Raw genomic sequence first — 19,275 nt, 5'->3', positions numbered from 1 at the left:
AAAGTTTTCCCCTTAAGATGAGGAACAAGAAAGGATAGTGGCTTTCATCACTGACCTTCAACACTATTAAATTTCTAGCCCGAGCAAGTAGGCAAGAAGACAAAATAAATAGCATCAAAATTGGAAAATGAAAAATAAAACTAACTCTACTTGCAGATAAAAAGAATAGCAACTTACTTGAAAAAATGAACAAAAACTTCAATAGACATTTCTCCAAGGAATCTATACATACAGCCAAGAAGAACATGAAAGGACATGCAATATCATTAGTTGTTATAGAAATGTAAGTCAAAACGAAGTAACACTTCACACCCACTTGTATGATATAATATTTTTGTTATAAATAGAAAGTAACAACTGTTGGTGAGACTGTGGAGAAACCAAAAACCTTTATATTGCTGATGGGAATGTAAAATAGTACAGCCTCAATAAAATACAACTGCAATTCTTCTCCAGTTAAAACATACAATGTGACCCAGCATTTCCACTTCAAAGTATATCCTCAAAATCATGGATCATGAGTATTCAAACGAGCGAAAAGGGGATGACAAAGGATGAGATGGTTGGATGGCATCACTGACTCAATGGACTTGAGTTTGAGTAAACTCTGGGAATTGGTGGTGGACAGGGAAGCCTGGCGTGCTGTAGTCCATGGGGTTGCAGAGTCAGACACGACTGAGCAACTGAACTGAACTGAACTGAGTGACTAACACGTTCATCTTAACAGAATCATATGATGTGTGATCTTCCTGTGATTGACTTATTTTACCTAGTGTAATATTTTCAGGTTCATTCCCATTGCAGCAGGCAATAGAACTTCATTCCTTTTTGTGGTTGAATCATATTCCATTGTATAGATAGACTACTTTCTGTTTATTCATCCATTTATTTTAGGATATTTTGGTTTTTCTACATTTTGCTATCATGAATAGAAAGTAGTCTATCTATACAATGGAATATGATTCAACCACAAAAAGGAATGAAGTTCTATTACCTGCTGCAATGGGAATGAACCTGAAAATATTACACTAGGTAAAATAAGTCAATCACAGGAAGATCACACATCATATGATTCTGTTAAGATGAACGTGTTAGTCACTCAGTTCAGTTCAGTTCAGTTGCTCAGTCGTGTCTGACTCTGCAACCCCATGGACTACAGCACGCCAGGCTTCCCTGTCCACCACCAATTCCCAGAGTTTACTCAAACTCAAGTCCATTGAGTCAGTGATGCCATCCAACCATCTCATCATCTGTCATCCCCTTTTCGCTCAGTCGTGTCCAATTCTTTGTGCCAGGCTCCTCTGTCCATGGGATTTCCCAAGCAAAAATACTGGAGTGGGTTGCCATTCCCTTCTCCAGGGGATCTTCCTGACCCAGGGGTCAAACTCAGATGTCCCCACATTGCAGGCAGATTCTTTACAGCCTCAGCCAATCAAAACAGGCAAATTCATAGAGAAAGCAAGTTTCCAGGGACTGGGAGGAGGTAGAAATATTAAGTAACTGTTTCAGTTTCCTTTTCTGAGGTGAAATGTTTTGGTAAGAAAGAGGTTATGGTAGCACACTATTTGAATGTACTAAATGCCATGTGAATTGCACAATTTAAAATGCTTAATTTTTGTTATTTTAACCTAAAAAAATGTATTTTTGAGTGATTTGTTATGAAGCCATGGTAACTAGAATGTCTCTGAAACTATTTTGGCTTTCCAAGGTCACAATGTTACACTTGTATGTTTTATTTTAGACATTTCATTGTTCTTGTTTCCATCTGTAGGTCTATGACCCATCTCAGATTGATTTTCAGCATGAATTAAGGTACGAATCAATGAGTGTATTTTTCCATATGAATATCCAATGTTGCGGAGAAGGCAATGGCACCCCACTCCAGTACTTTTGCCTAGATAATCCCATGGATGGAGGAGCCTGGTAGGCTGCAGTCCATGGGGTCACTAGAGTCAGGCATGACTGAGCGAGTTCACTTTCACTTTTCACTTTCATGTATTGGAGAAGGAAATGGCAACCCACTCCAGTGTTCTTGCCTGGAGAATCCCAGGGATGGGGGAGCCTGGTGGGCTGCTGTCTATGGGGTCGCACAGAGTCGGACACGACTGAAGCAACTTAGCAGCAGCATCCGATGTTGAAGGCACTGTTTCTTTTCTTACTAGCTTAGATGTCGTTGTGAAAAACCATTTGACTGCATATGTAGATTCTTTTTTTAAACTTTTTATTAAGGTCAATTGATCTATTTTTCCATCCTTTCTCCAAAATCACACGGTCTTGATAACTACAGTTTTATAAAAAGACTTGAAGCCAGGCAGGGTAAATTCTCCAAGCTAGTTCATGTTTTTCAAGACTGCTTTAGAAAATCATGGTCCTTTGCCTTTCCAAATCCATTTAAAATAATACAGTCAATTTCAAGGGCCTGTAGAGCCTGGATAGAGATTGCACTTATTTCAATAAGAGGTTACTATTTGTTTCTCTGTTTTGTCTTTTCTTGTTTTTGTTTTGGGAGAATAAATCAAAACATTGAGGCATCCTATTTTAATAAACTTATTAACATTTTATTTATTCTTTTTCGTGCTTCTTTCTAGTGGTGCTTTATATATTATAACATACAACTGTGACTTACTACAGTCTATGTTCAAAAGATATTCTATTATTTCAGGAACAATTTATGTTTAAACAATATATTTCTAATTAATAACTCTGAATCCTATAATCTTAATAACACGTTTATTATTAAAAATGCATGAGACTGTGTTAATAATTTTCCTTTAAAAAGCTAATAGTCCAGTGGAGCCAGAGGTTAAGAGTAGGGTACCTGAACAGAAAAGATATTAGATGCCAGCTCACCAGTAACATTTTGTGCCTACAGAACATCCATAAATAGCCAAGTCTCTGCAAAATGAAAAACCTTACAGCATTCTGTCCTCTAAGTGCTGAGATCCAGGACTTAGCTCTTTAAAATTAGCAAGCTCTAGGGATATGTATTAATATTTATCATTGGGAAAGAATGAAGACAGACAGACAGACATTTCCAAGGATAGAAAGAGAAATGTGAGACTGAGAACTGATTGATTTCATTTATTCTTTTATTCTTTTTTTTCATTTGACACTATTCATTGAGCCAGGCACTGTACTAGATATTACTGGGAATATGGTTGTGAACAACACATTTAAATTTTAAACTTGTATGCTTTTTTTAAATGTTGGGACCAAATATTATAAACCAACCTGGTGAAGCAGTATAATTTAGCTACAATAATAATTTTAAAAGAACATTTGTAGTTTATAATACTTCACATAATTCTCACTAGAATTTTGTGGCTGATACAATTCTTTTTATAAGTGTCTTTGTATAAAAAAAACAAACCAAAAAACCTCAAGGAGTTAATTTCAGTTATTTTCACAAATGTTCCAAATTCAGAATCCAGTTAGCACATAATGATTTTTCAAAATTTTCAAACAAAGGTATTTTCTACCTATTCCTTTCTCTGTTTAAATTAAAATCACATATCTCAGTCTGCAACAAGCACAGGAAACTGATGTTTAAGAACAGCTTTCAGGCTCTTTTGTCGTCAAAGAATAACTGACTTGCAACAAGATCCTAAGCTATATGACATGTTTATGCCCATGTGATGGTAACAGAGCACTGGGAAAACTTAGCAGCTGGAAAGGCAGAGAGAAAGGAGGAAGGGCAAGGAGGTACTTATTATTGTGGGAGAGAACAAATACACAACCTTCAGTAATAAATGAGTAGGACTTCAGAGAGACCCTGGATGAAGGAGTTTTGTTTTTTTTTTTTTAATTTTGTTAAATGTTTTGAATAGAAATCCTCTTTGCCTTCCCTCTAAAAGATTTGTTTTTATATCCTTTATTAAATGCAGGGTTGGTATTGCTCTGAATATGATAAAATACTGCAACTGTTCATGAGAGGCAAGGGACCTCCTCCATGAAGTTTACATTCTTAAAAGAATATTATACTCAAAAGTCTAAATCAATCACATATGCTTGAGAATATATGTTAATGCTAAAACAAATGTGAAATTCATTAGAATTAATAGGCAGAAATATCAGAAAAAAATTTGGCTTCAATTCTTACCTTTTCTTCACTTTACTAACACACACTTAACATACATTAAGTTAATATTTAAATGACAAATTTCCTTACATGATTTCGATTCTGGAGATGGTGGATAGATATTAGACACAGCAAGGTCACTTTTTGACTTTTTAGGCTTCTTTGCATTTAACTGCCAGGGTTTATCATAGTTTCTGAAATCTCTTCTTGTTCCTTTATGTTCTGTCAAACAAAAGAAAAAAACAATAAAAACAATAAGTGATTTCATGATTGATCAAAAATTAAATCCCTGAAGTAATTAGATATACCTAGCAAAAGCTATGCTGCCTTGTATCAAAATAATGCAAATATCCCAGAGTATTACTTGCTTTATTTTTCCGGTAAATGTGAGTTTTGCATGTGATATGAATTAGTTTATATATTAATATGATTAAAATGATGTTAAACTGTAAAATTATTTGAAAGTCTTTTTAAGTCACAAATTACTTAAAATAACATTCTATAAATGGGTGTCATAGAATAAAGCACTGTATTTTGCTGTAAATAAAAACAACTAAATGTTTAAGTAAATTTTACTCATCTGATGTTACCTTATCTGTTATTCACTGCTGCTGCTGCTAAGTCACTTCAGTCGTGTCCAACTCTGTGTGACCCCATAGACGGCAGCCCACCAGGCTCCCCCATCCCTGGGATTCTCCAGGCAAGAACACTGGAGTGGGTTGCCATTTTCTTCTCCAGTGCATGAAAGTGAACAGCGAAAGTGAAGTTGCTCAGTTGTGTCGGACCCTCAGCGACCCCATGGACTGCAGCCCACCAGGCTCCTCCATCCGACGGAGAGCCTAGTGGGCTGCAGTCCATAAGACCACTGGTGCACACATACATTTCCACTATAGTATTTGTTAGGGAAATTAAATAAATAGACTTGTTTACTCTTCAGAGACAAAACAGAGCAGGCCTCTGACCTTGCTTCTAACCTTCCTGGACACAGCCCTGACTGGGAGTGACTGCGAATGACCGCCTGCTGTGAGTGCAGCACTTGCAGCACCATAGGTAAGATGTGTGTGGGTGGGGGGCGGGGGAGGGGGGAAATGTTGAGATTGTTTAGCCCCTCTGGTGGCTCGGAGGTTAAAGCGTCTTCCTGGAATGCGGGAGACCCGGGTTTGATCCCTGGGTTGGGAAGATCCCCTGGAGAAGGAAATGGCAACCCACTCCAGTACTCTTGCCTGGAGAATCCCATGGAGGGAGGAGCGTGATGGGCTACAGTCCATGGGGTCGCAAAGAGTCGGACACGACTGAGTGACTTCACCTTGAAGAGGGCCTGAACAGCCAAGTCCTAGGCTGTTGGGAGCCGCGTCAGCCGCATTAGGCATTACTGACAAAATGGAGGCATGACCCCAGCCCCCTCTCCTCACTCCGGAGGCACGGACCCAGGATGAAGGAGTTAGGCCTTGTAATTCTAACTTGTTTTTTCCTCTCCTGAGTTGACCGAAAAGGAATATTAAGGTGCTTATTGTTCTTGAGAAGAGCATGAGAAGGCACAAAGCCTTCTGCAGCTATGCTCAGAGAATAATCCATAAAGTTAATCATTGACATTTGTTTAAGGACTTTTACAAAAGAGTGTTCCAGGATGAGCACATAGGCCGCAGCTTGAGGCCATGGGAGGGATTGCTATCTAAAGCCTATTTGTGAGGAAAATGTTTATGGCAAAGGAGTTTACTAAATTTAGGGCTTAGAAATAGTTAAAATAGTTAGAAGTTAAAGATTTAAGGAATGTTGTAAAGTTAGCATATTTTACTATAGCTTATACAAGTTAGGAATTTTTAGAGACACTATAGCTAGAAGCCTTTTTAAGAGATAGTGAGCTCAGGATGTTAGGGGCAAACAGGATTTAGGAAGGTAAGTAGTAAACTGAGGAATGTAACATGAGTTACAATGGAATCAGAAGTTAACTATAGGACACATTAGAGGAAGCAGATAATAGATGGTAAGGCTGATTCCCAGAGAATCACAGAAGCAGGAACTCTGTTTGAAGAGCAACAATGATTTATGGAGATAATAAATCTGGGTGAGGGGTAACTGAAAATGTCAAACCTCTGACCTAATGCTTTTGTAAAGTATAAAAGAAAATCTTAAACTTGAAATAGGCAGTCCAAGAAAACTGAGAGGCTGCCTCATCGCTGACACCGTCCACCTCTTCAGGTTGAATCCCTGGATGCTAGAGCTGGACACCGGCACCAAGCTTAAACTACATTACAAGTTTTATAAGACAAAACATTGTACAAGAGGCAGTGATCAAGACCATCCCAAAGAAAAAGAAATGGAAAAGGCAAAATGGTTGTCTGAGGAGGCCTTACAAATAGCTGAGAAAAGAAGAGAAGCTAAAGACAAAGGAGAAAAGAAAAGATATACCCATTTGAAAGCAGAGTTCCAAAGAAAAGCGAGAGAGAGATAAGAAAGCCTTCCTCAGTGATCCATGCAAAGAAATAGAGGAAAACAATAGAATGGGGAAGACTAGAGATCTCTTCAAGAAAATCAGAGATACCAAGGGAATATTTCATGCAAAGATGGGCTTGATAAAGGACAGAAATTGTATGGACCTAACAGAAGCAGAAGATATTAAGAAGAGGTGGCAAGAATACACAGAAGAACTATACAAAAAAGATCTTCATGACCCAGATAATCATGATGGTGTGATCACTCACCTAGAGCCAGACATTCTGGAATGTGAAGTCAAGGGACCCTTACGAAGTATCACTATGAACAAAGCTAGTGGAGGAGATGGAATCCCAGTTGAGCTGTTTCAAATCCTAAAAGATGATGCTATGAAAGTGCTACACTCAATATGCAAGCAAATTTGGAAAACACAGAAGTGGACACAGAACTGGAAAAGGTCAGATTTCATTCCAATCCCAAAGAGAGGCAATGCCAAAGAATGCTCAAACTGCCGAACAACCGTTCTCATCTCAAACACTAGCAAAGTAATACTCAGAATTCTCCAAACCAGGCTTCAACAGTACATGAATTGTGAACTTCCAGATATTCAAGCTGAATTGAGAAAAGGCAGAGGAACCAGAGATCAAATTGCCAACACTTGCTGGATCACAGAAAAAGCAAGAGACTTCCAGAAAAATATCTAATTCTCTTTTACTGACTATGCCAAAGTCTTTGACTATGTGGATCACAACAAACTGTGGAAAACTCTTCAAGAGATGGGAATACCAGACGACCTTACTTGCTTCCTGAAAAATCTGTATGCAGGTCAAGAAGCAACAGTTAGAACTGGACATGGGACAAAGGACTAGATCCAGATTGGGAAAGGAGTACGTCAAGGCTGTATATTGTCACCCTGCTTATTTAACATATATGCAGAAATATGGTGCGAAATGCCAGACTGGATGAAGTATAAGCTGGAATCAAGATTGTGGGGGAAAATATCAATAGCTTCAGATATGCAGATAACACCCTGCTTAAGGCAGAAAGTGAAGAGGAACTAAAGAACCTCTTGATGAAGTTGAAAGAGGAGTGTGAAAAACTGGCTTAAAACTCAACATTCAAAAAACAAAGATCATGGCATCTGGTCCCATTGAGAGAGTAACAGGCAGGAAGGCCAGGGGTATCCAAATGGAGGAAATAGCCTGCAAGTGTCAGACATTTTTATCTCTCTTAAGGGGCAGGGGGAAACAAACTAGAGATATTATTTCCTTCTCTATACAAATTTAAAAGGAGGTTTTTCTTAAAATTCTGTGTTGCCATAGTGACACCTGGTTTCACCTGAAGTTAACCAATGCCTTTTTCTTATGGAAATGTTTATCTTAAGCTATGCTAATGTACTATGCATTTACCCCAAACTCTGTCTTCAAGTCGCCTTTTGGCTCAGAACCTACTTGATAAACCAGTATGTTATACTCTGATATTGTTCCTCTAATCTACGTATATGAAACTATTTGTATGGTGATCTGCCCTTCTTCAAGATTCAAGTTAATCATTTTATGGCCCAAGATAAACCATTTGGTGCCAAGATTATCCCAAAATACATCTTATGGGTGAAGGGCCTGGTGCCATTCTGAGTTTTGAGACATTCCTTTCTTTCATTAACAGGCTGCTTGTGATTATATAACATCCAGCTGAAGACTAGCAGGGGGGTACTCTTTCTGCCCCCTTCTGATGCCTATGTCAGAAGGTTTCTCTATCTCTTTTATACTTTAATATAACTTTGTTACACAAAAGCTCTGAGCGATCAAGCCTTGTCTCTGGCCCCGGATTGAATTCTTCTCTGCCAGGGGCCACGGTGTCGTAATTCGACAACAACCTTTCACCATCAATTCATGGCAGACAGAAGGGGAAACAATGGAAACAGTGAGAGACTTTACTTTCTTGGGCTCCAAAATCACTGCAGATGGTGACTGCAGCCATGAAATTAAAAGATCCTTGCTCCTTGGAAGAAAGTTATGACCAACCTAGATAGCATATTAAAAAGCAGAGACATTACTTTGTCAACAAAGGTCCATCTAATCAAGGCTATGGTTTTTCCAGTAGTCAGGTATGAATGTGAGAGTTGGACTATAAAGAAAGTTGAGCACCAAAGACTTAATGCTTTTGAACTGTGGTGTTGGAGAAGATTCTTGAGAGTCCCTTGGACTGCAAGGAGATCAGACCAATCAATTCTGAAGGAAATCAGTCCTCAATATTCATTGGAAGGACTGATGCTGAAGCTCAAAGTCCAATACTTTGGCCACCTGATGCGAAGAGCTGACTCATTGGAAAAGACCCTGATGCTGGGAAAGATTGAAAACAGGAGGAGCAGGGGACCACAAAGGATGAGACGGTTGGACGGCATCACTGACTTGATGGACATGAGTTTGAGTAAGCTCCGGGAGTTGGTGTTGGACAGGGAAGCCTGGCGTGCTGCAAAAATGGGGTCGCACAGGGTTTGGGCAGACTCCAGGAGCTGGTGATGGACAGTGAGGCCTGGCGTGCTGCAGTTCATGGGGTTGCAAAGAGTCGGACACGACTGAGCGAGTGAACTGAACGAATGAGTTGGACACAACTGAGTGACTCTACTGAATTAAACTGAGGCTTGCAATTTGGTTACACATTGATGATGATATCAGTTTGCGTCCATTCTGGGTTTATAAGGGGGAACCCTGAACTGTAATCTTTGAAGTCTCACACACAAAGCTGATGCACTGCCCAGGACCTTTTCCCAACTGGAACTCCAGACTGCTGTCACATGGGACTTCTCCACATTGTTTAAGTCTGAATGTCAGCAAGTCCAATTTGGTGATGTATCTTCTGCTCTATTTGTCTTCTTTTAATGCTAGTACATGAAAGTAAGCTAGATAATTCTCTAATAAATATTTTTATTATTTATTTGTATATAATGAGTGGCTTATTAACAAATCCTCTGACCCTGAGACGAAAGTGAAAACTTTCAGCAAAACAGTATTACTGATTTTTTCCACTGTTCTGTTCATGAGAGAGTAGTTCAATCACCTTTACTGAAAGCTACAGTTCCCCTTCAAAGGTGGCCAGTATCATACCAACTTTCAAATGAAATGATCTTTCCAGGAGTTTATCCCTCTTGACATCTTTTCATCCCATATTTTTAGACAGACTCTATTGTGGAGCTTTTTCTTCTTTTATTCTCAGGGCATTATATTCTCCTTCTTTGTCTTATTCATTGCTTCCTTATCTTTTATCTACATGACATTCCTTAGCTTCCTTCCACCTTCTTGTTTAAATTTCAATATTTTCAAATCATCCTAGCATATGCATGATTCATAAATCTTTCTCTGGCTACTCACTTATAAACACCAAGTAGACATCATGAAACACTATAGACAGCCTTCAAATTCTCAAGTTAAGTTTGTACTTAATGAGTTGTCCAAAAGAGGTATAAATATTCTAAAATACCAGTAACAGAAATATTGGTCTATGAACAGAAATACTGGTCTGTATTCTGCCATAGACAGAATTAAGACAAAAAAATAGACATTATCAGTAATAGATTGAAAAATATCTAGACATTCACAACGCTTGCCCCTACCTCAGATTCAGCTCCTGACATTGTTTCACAGTCTATCAGAATCTGTCTTTCTATATCCAGCCTAGGACCATAGTTTCTTCTAATGCAACACAGCTAAAAGAATTAAGAATCATGGACACAAAACACAGTATCTCACGATACAAAGAAAAACTAAAAGCAGCCACAGAAGAATAATACACTGGATTTTGCAGCTTTTTAAATTCTCCACTATCGGAAAGAAAAAAAAAAATCCAGATTAATTTGACTATCTTAGCAATGATACTGTTCTTATTTAATGTGTTGAAAAGAGATGTGAGACACAAAGTCACTTGTCAGTTTCTCAAAGACCAATAGTAGCAGCCATGATCTCATCTGTCTCCCCCAAATTTTTAAAAACTATCTAAATAGTTCTAAGCTATATGGTAAGCGGACAAAAAATAATAGAATACCTATACTCTTTATTGACAAACCTAAAACTAGATGGACTTCTCCATGGCTCAGCAGTAAAGATCCTCCTGCCTGCCAATGCAGGAGACACAGGTTCGATCCCTGGTTTGGGAAGATCCCCTGGAGGAGGAAATGGCAATTCACTCCAGTATTCTTGCCTGGGAAATCTGATGGACAGAGGAGCCTGGAGGGCTGCAGTCCATGGGGGGGGGGGGGGGGGGTCACAAAAGAACAGGACGTGACTTAGCAACTAAACAAACAAAACTAATTTGAACATCCTTCATTTAAATTCAAATAAACAAAATAAATATTTTAACAAGGAAGATTCAATATAAAAAGCAAGAATACATCACTCAAGATATAGAAGAAATTCATAGTTTGAAGGAAGATTTACTATGAAAAAACCTTTAAATTTTACAATATGGCTATTTTATCTTTTTAATACAAATAAAATAGACTCTGTGAAGCAAAAAGAAATGAGAAAAGAGATAAAACTGTAAAACTATAATTGCTAAGAAAAATGAAAGAAGATCAAGAATACTGATAGGAAATTAAAATGCAATATGTATAATATTTGAATTTGTATACAAAGCCAGAAAGAGAAAAGTAATACTGTAGAAAATTGAATCAGTGACAGGGAGAATACACTTGACAAACCTCCCTAGAAGTTATTGATAAAGAAAACAATTTACACATAGCTGATTTTTCTGAAGAAATCACAAGAAGACAACTGTTCTAGGATTAAGATGCGGGTTTGCTAATTGAAAGGATTCACTGGATAAAATGAAAAATAAGAAAAGAGACAATCATGCAGATGTGTTCCCAGTAAAACTTTTGAATATCAGCAATAAAGAAAAAAAACAAATCCCATAAGTGTTTAATAATAGAGCACCTAAAAATAAGTAAAAACAAGGTTGCTTTCAACTTTCTCCTAGACATTAAAAGACAAACTTCTGAGAACATGTTAAGTCCCCAAGATGCTAGATAAATTTAAAAGCAAAAAGGGGGCACCTTCAGATATTTTCAAAAAGTATTAACCTAAATAGTTTGAATATTGAGACCCTTTCTAACTAATTATAACAAGCACCAAAAGAAATAATTCACAATTATAGTTCAAGTTTAAACTGGCACTATTTACTGTCACCTGAATTATAACCTCTTCTACTAATACTCGTATCGAAGAATTAGTCTCTGCTTTCCTTCTCTCTCCTGCCATATCCTCCCCTCTAAAACCTTTTCTCTTCACCTTCTGGGGCATACATTCCATGATAAACGATAGTCCTCCATCTTCAAATCCTCTCCTTCAAGAGAAGAGCCACATCATTCTTTCCACAAGAGTGCTTCCTCCTCTGCAGTTGCTCGTAATGAAAGGTGTTCAGCCCCTCCTCACGTGTCACCTGCCATAGGCTGGGGTTTTCTGGTACATCCAAGGTGTTTTTTTTTGTTTTGTTTTGTTTTCGAGTGTAATTGCTTTACAATGCTGTGTTACTTTCTGCTGGTCAATGAAGTGAATCAGCTATGTGTATACATGTATCCCCTCCCTCTTGGACCTACCCCCCACCTACATCCCCCATCCTACTCTCAAGTCATCGCAGACCACCGAGCTGAGCTCCCTGTGCTATACAGCAGCTTTCCACCAGCTCTCTATTTTTTACATCGTAGTGCATATATGTCAATCCTAATCTCCCAATTCGTCCCACCTTCCCCTTCCTTACTGTGTCCACAAGTCCATTATCTATACCTGCATCTCTATTCCTGCCCTGGACATAGGTTCATCTGTATCATTTTTCTAGACTCCACATATATAGCAGCTAGGACAAGGAAGCAACCTAAATGTCCAATGACAGATGAATGGATAAAGAAGATGTGGTACATATACATGATGGAATATTACTCAGCCACAAAAAGGAGTGAAACTGGGTCATTTGTAGAGATGTGGGTAGACCTACAGTCTGTCATACAGAGTGATGTGAGTCAGAAAGAGAAAAGCAAATGTGGTCCATCCATGTTCAGCTGAACGTTTCTCCTCTCTTGTGGTAGGTGCTGCGTGTCTATACTGCTCACCACTCCATCCCTGCATCTTTCTGCTCCTGATTACTCTTGCAGCCCTACTCAAGACACTGGCCCAGTCACCCTTAACCTTTCAACAAACAGAATGAAACTCTGGTGACCTCTTAATTTCTTAAACAAACCATGTATTGAGTATCACAATTCACTGTCCTCTCAAACCCTTAAGAACTTCACTTCTCTGTACTTCAGAGCCCACAAACTCAGGATACCCACAGGACTTTCTCATCATCTGGAATCATTTCCCCTCAAAAGTCTTGGTCCCAAACATCACAATTTCCCTGGCCTTCTCAATCTTTCATATTTTCACCACGCCTTCCCTTACATTTGGCCTCTTAAAGATTCTAAGTTCTCTGATCTGCTTTTTATGTCTAGACTGTTTCCTTGTTCCCTCCCTCTAATACCGGGCCACATGCTTTGATTGCTTGTACAAATTACCCACAGACATCCTCAACGCCTTCATACAACTGTCTGTCCACCCTTCATCCTCACTGCTGTACATCCACAGTTCTCATCAGTCTCTCAAACTGCTTTTCTCCCCTTCCTCCTAGCACTTCTGGGCACTGTGGGGGAAAAACCACAATCCTGCCCATAATTTCCATGATTATTACTTCATGTCTTAAATTTTAAATAAGCCCCTGGACTGCTTCAGTCTTTTTTATTTTCCTTTGCCAAATCTCTTTTTATTCCCCAGGGTGACTTCACAACCATTATCATTCACTTCAATTTCCACGATTTATTCCCCAAAACTCTTGTCCTCAGCAAACAACTTCACTTCTTAAAAAACTGGAAAAATATCAATGAAATATATCATCTCACACTTGCCTTATCCCAGTCCAGCTCCTACTCAAAATTTAAGCACAACTTCTTCCATTCTTCTGTTCTCATAATTTTAATGTGCACAATCCTGAATGCTATTCCTGAAACTTCTGCCTTAACCCATCCACAGTTTTAGACTCATATCCAACAGCCTGTTGGAATTACCTACTAAGATGCCCCAAGAAATTCAAGTTCATGCAAAGAAACTGGATGAATTTTAGTCCCGTATTCCCCTCCTGCTTTATTTTGTTGTTGTTCAGTCACTTCGTGTCCAACTCTGTGACCTCATGAACAGCAGCATACCTTCACTATCTCCATCCACTATCTTCACTATATAGTTTGTATTATAAGATTCCATCTTAGCAAATCTTACTGAAAGAAATTCTCTTTCTTGTTACAGAAATAAGTCTGCTATATTTAAAATAGATAACCAACAAGGACCTACTGTATAGCGTACAGAACTCTCCTGAATGTTATGTGGCAGATTAATGAGGGAGGGGATGGGAGTTTAGGGGAGAATGGATCCATGTATATGTATGGCTAAGTCCCTTCACTGTTCACCTGAAATTATCACAACATGGCTAATTGGCTATACTCCAATACAAAATTTAAAGTTCAAAAATAAATAAATAAATGTAAGAAGGCTGAGTGCTGAAGAACTGATGCTTTTGAATCGTGGTGCTGGAGAAGACTTGGGAGTCCCTTGGACAGCAAAGAGATCAAGCCAGTCAATCCTAAAAGAAAGTCAACCTTGAAGTCATCAGAAGGACTGATGCCAAAGCTGAAGCACCAATACTTTGGCCACCTGATGTGAAAAGCCAACTCACTGGAAAAGATCCAGTTGCTGGGAAAGATTAAAGGCAAAAGGAAGAGCGGATGACAGAGAATGAGATAGTTAGACAGCATCACTGACTCAATAAACATGAATCTGAGCAAACTCTGGAAGATAGTGAAGGACAGGGAAGACTGGCATGCTGCAGTCCATGGGGTCCCAAAGACTTAGATACAACTTAGCAACTTAGCAAACTGAGTTTGCTTAGCAACTGAACAACAACAGCAACACGTTCTCTCTCAGTAAACAAAAAGAAATAAGCTGCTGTGATGCGAGAGCTGTGCGTCAAAGAACTGTGGGTTGTACCTATTTGTTTAGAGCAGCTGCTGGCTGAGACCCAGCAAGAAAACAGGGACTTCAGTCATATAATTGCAAGGAAACTAATTCTGCCAACAACCTGAATGAATTTGGAAGCAGATTCTTTCTTATTCCAGCCTCTGGATGAAGATACAACCTGGCCAACATCTTGATCTGTAGCTCTGTGTGATGAAACAGACAATCTGCTTAAACCCTCCACAGACTTTTGACTTGTGGTAAATGGGAGCTATTAAATGTGTGTTGATTAATACTATAGAATTTAATACATTATTATCTCTCCAGACATGATAACTTACAAATATGGGTTCCTATGAGTTTTAATGGGCTCGTGGATGTTTATCTGGTCCACCTTCACAAGAATGGATTCCTCTTTGCACCTACAAACCAGAGCCTATGCCTAATACTCAACTTGCTAAGAATCTAACCCTAAGAAAGTGACCAAGAAAAACCAAGAGTTCCCTCTTATTATACCAAAAGCTCATATTCTGGCTTCCTGTATGCAGCAGAGAACTTCTATATTGATAACTAACACCAGAGTTGTCTACATTCTGCAGAGAATACCCTATCCCTTACCCACTTTAAGCACCAATGTGAGAATACAGCCAAAGAGGACCAAAATCCTTTCATGGGATCCCAGAGGGCATGAAGAGAAGAGAAGCAACAGTGCTACCCCTAGAAAGCATTTGAAATCCAGTCAGTCAGATATCATGGGAGTCAAGTGAGGAGTTAGCTACTCAAGCCAAGGTTTGGGGGTGGGATTTGGGTTCGGAAGTAAACACCAAACTAACAGACCAGTGTGTAAAAGAAATAAGCTATCAGACACACATTTTATAAATAAAAATCAAAGACAAGTCTACCCAATTATCTCACTAGTGCTTACTGGAGAGGTAAGGTTGGTTCCCCAATGTTTACAGTAAATAAATCAGGTTGAACTTATAACATAAGGTAAAATTAGAACTGAGGGAAACAGAATAATTATCCATTTGGGCTACAGAAAAGGTAACTCTAGAAATGTATTGTTTACCTTTTTGCCCAGAGGAGCTATAAGCACTTAATTCAAATTCTTCATAAAAAGAGAATAAATAACTAAAGTTTAAAATAATTAGTTTGAATTCATATGAAATGAAAGCTTTCCATGCAAATCTGAATCTTACTTCCATTCAAATTGAATACAAAGATTCTCATGTTTGGAAGCCTAATAAATAACAATATATTCAAATTTGAGAATACTTTTTGACAAGTTCTAGCATATGGTCGGAGTAGGCAATGGTAACTCACTCCAGTCCTCTTGCTTGGAAAACCCCATGGGCGGAGGAGCCTGGTGGGCTGCCGTCTATGGGGTCGCACAGAGTCGGACACGGCTGAAGCGACTTAGCAGCAGCAGCCGCAGCAGTATATGGGTGAATACCAATGAATACATGAAACCATAGGTAACTATCCAGATTTACTTGTTATAAAAAGAAAGACTTTCATAAATTTTACATTAAATATATTAATATTAACTGTAAAATACATCTTCATTTACCTGATATTTCACTTTCTGCCCAGAGAGCTGCAGATCCAGATAAGGTTCTTTGAAGTTGCCCACGGTTTCCTTGTTTTGACTGAAGATGGTCAATGAGAAATGGGATTGGCTGTTCAGGTGTCTCAGTTATTAACTTGGTCATTAATTCCTGAAGGCAGAGTAGAACATACATTTACATCTAATAATAACAGCAAACACATACACATCACTTACTATTACTAGGCACTGCTTTACCTGCTCTATACACAACAACTAATTTAATCCTCCTAACAAACTTTTCAGGCAGGTACAAGTTATTGGTCTCATTTTGAGGAAAACAAATTGCCCACATTACACGGCTAATACATAGCAAAGCCAAGACATATTTGCAGTTTTAATATTTTATTTGTTCAAAACATACCCGAAGTTTAAGTTCCTTTGAAAAATTATAGTCAAAGAAGTTTCAGATTACTATTTTGGGAGATGACATTATATATCAAATTTTCAATAGACCTCATCATATGACTTATATGCCAACGTCATTTTTCTTTCTTAACTATACATAAATATCCCCAAATGAAGAAAACGTTGGAACGAAAGAAACCAGTAACAAGTCACAGCTTCACAGAAACCAAAAAATATTTTAAACTGGTGCTTTAACAGAAGTTTGTTTTTTCAAAAGGCCTGGAAGTTATTAATTCTTTCTTGCTCTTTTTTCTTTTTTTCTTTTTTTAATGAGTGAAGCAATGGAGAGTTCCATTTTTGGACAGCTCTAACGATGCTTTAAACTAGGGAGAAGTCTGCCTAAGGGCGATATCTACACATTGCTTTTACCGGTCAGAAATGGCAAGAGCAAGCTCCAATTTGTGGTCAATTAGAATCCCCAGACTGTTCTTTTATCAACAGCTGCCAAGCCAACTGAACATCATTTTGAGCTGTGTAACTGGGTTTATGAACCTGCTGCACCACTTTAGATTCCTGTTAGTCACATTTCATCTTGTTGGGTTTAGCTCAGAATTCTAATCTGTCAGTTGTCATTTTTTAAGTTCAGATTCTGTGAGAAGTAGTGGCTCTAGTAATACAGTGTGTATCAAGTATTAGCAGTGCTGATGGAAGGGATACTGGAAATTTCCCATCCCATTGTCTTTTTTTGTTTGTGGCCTATTTCCTCTGCCTTGAATGTTCTTTTCTGGGATGCTCAGATCGCTGGCTTGTTATCAGTTCAGTTCAGTCGCTCAATTGTGTCCAAGTCATTGTGACCCCATGAACCGCAGCACACCAGGCCTCCCTGTCTATCACCAACTCTCGGAGTCCACCCAAACCCATGTCCGTTGAGTTGGTGATGCCATCCAGCCATCTCATCCTCTGTTGTCCCCTTCTCCTCCTGCCCTCAATCTTTCCCAGCATCAGGGTCTTTCCAAATGAGTCAGCTGTTCACATCAGGTAGCCAAAGTTTTGGAGTTTGAGCTTCAACATCAGTCCTTCCAATGAAAACCCAGGACTGATCTCCTTTAGGATGGACTGGTTGGATCTCCTTGCACTCCAAGGGACTCTCAAGAGTCTTCTCCATCACCACAGTTCAAAAGCACCTATTCTTCAGCACTCAGCTTTCTTTATAATCCAACTCTCACATCCATACATGACTACTGGAAAACCCACAGCCTTGACTAGATGAACCTTTGTTGACAAAGTAATGTTTCTGTTTTTTAATATGCTGCCTAGGTTGCTCATAACTTTCCTTTAAAGGACTAAAGTGTCTTTTAATTTCATGGCTGCAATCACCATCTGCAGTGATTTTGGAGCCCAAAAAAATAAAGTCAGCCACTGTTTCCAGAGTACATCGTGAGAAACACTGGGATGGAAGAAGCACAAGCTGGAATCAAGATTGCTGGGAGAAATATCAATAACCTCAGATATGCAGATGACACCACCCTTATGGCAGAAAGTGAAGAAGAACTAAAGAGCCATTTGATGAAAGTGAAAGAGAAGAGTGAAAAAGTTGGCTTAAAGCTCAACATTCAGAAAACTAAGATCATGGCATCCGGTCCCATTACTTCATGGGAAATAGCTGGGGAAACAGTGGAAACAGTGTCAGACTTTATTTTGGGGGGCTCCAAAATCACTGCAGATGGTGACTGCAGCCATGAAATTCAAATATGCTTACTCCTTGGAAGGAAAGTTATGATCAACCTAGACAGCATATTCAAAAGCAGAGACATTATTTCCTTAGCAAAGGTCTTTCTAGTCAAGGCCATGGTTTTTCCAGTGGTCATGTATGGATGTGAGAGTTGGACTATAAAGAAAGCTGAGCACCGAAGAATTGATGCTTTTGAACTGTGGTGATGGAAAAGACTCTTGACAGTCCCTTGGAGTGCAAGGAGATCCAACCAGTCCATCCTAAAGGAATCAGGCCTGGGTGTTCATTGAAGGACTGATGTTGAAGCTCAAACACCAAAACTTTGGCTACCTGATGTGAACAGCTGACTGATTTGAAAAGACCCTGATGCTGGGAAAGATTAAGGGCAGGAGGAGAAGGAGACGACAGAGGATAAGATAGTTGGATGGCATCACCGACTCAATGGACATGGGTTTGGGTGGACTTCGGGAGTTAGTGATGGACAGGGAGGGCTGGCGTGCTGTGGTTCATGGGGTCGCAAAGAGTCGGACATGACTGAGTGACTGAACTGAGCTGTTTCCACTGTTTCCTCATATATTGCCATGAAGTGTTGGGACCGGATGCCATGATCTTCATTTTCTGAATGGTGAGTTTTAAGCCAACTTTTTCACACTCATCTTTCACTTTCATCAAGAGGCTTTTGAGTTCCTCTTCACTTTCTGCCATAAGGGTGGTGTCATCTGCATATCTGAGGTTATTGATATTTCTCCCGGCAGTCTTGGTTCCAGCTTGTGCTTCTTCCAGTCCAGCGTTTCTCATGATGTCCTCTGCACAGAAGTTAAATAAGCAGGGTGACAATATATAGCCTTGACGTACTCCTTTTCCTATTTGGAACCAGTCTGTTGTCCCATGTCCAGTTCTAACTGTTGCTTCCTGACCTGCATACAGGTTTCTCAAGAGGCAAGTCAGGTGGTCTGGTATTCCCATCTCTTTCAGAATTTTCCACAGTTTATTGTGATCCACACAGTCAAAGGCTTTGGCATAGTCAATAAAGCAGAAGTAGATATTT

The 19,275-nt window shown here is 39.1% G+C and overlaps 1 protein-coding gene across 2 annotated transcripts in view; it reads right to left on the bottom strand.

Annotated features, from left to right (window-relative positions):
• C9H8orf34 (chromosome 9 C8orf34 homolog) overlaps positions 1 to 19,275 on the bottom strand; it is a 336,866-nt gene that overhangs the window by 260,535 nt on the left and 57,056 nt on the right. For both annotated transcript variants that reach the window (XM_027973026.3, XM_042254288.2), the window contains exons 2-3: positions 16,112 to 16,259; positions 4,169 to 4,300 (exon numbers count right to left, since the gene is read on the bottom strand). In XM_027973026.3, coding sequence (XP_027828827.1) covers positions 4,169 to 4,300; positions 16,112 to 16,259 — 280 coding nt within the window. The remainder of the gene's footprint in view (positions 1 to 4,168; positions 4,301 to 16,111; positions 16,260 to 19,275) is intronic.

This window comes from Ovis aries, chromosome 9 (genome assembly GCF_016772045.2).
Source record: "Ovis aries strain OAR_USU_Benz2616 breed Rambouillet chromosome 9, ARS-UI_Ramb_v3.0, whole genome shotgun sequence".
NCBI classification, from domain to species: Eukaryota; Metazoa; Chordata; class Mammalia; order Artiodactyla; family Bovidae; genus Ovis; species Ovis aries.
This window is presented reverse-complemented; position numbering and strand designations above follow the sequence as displayed.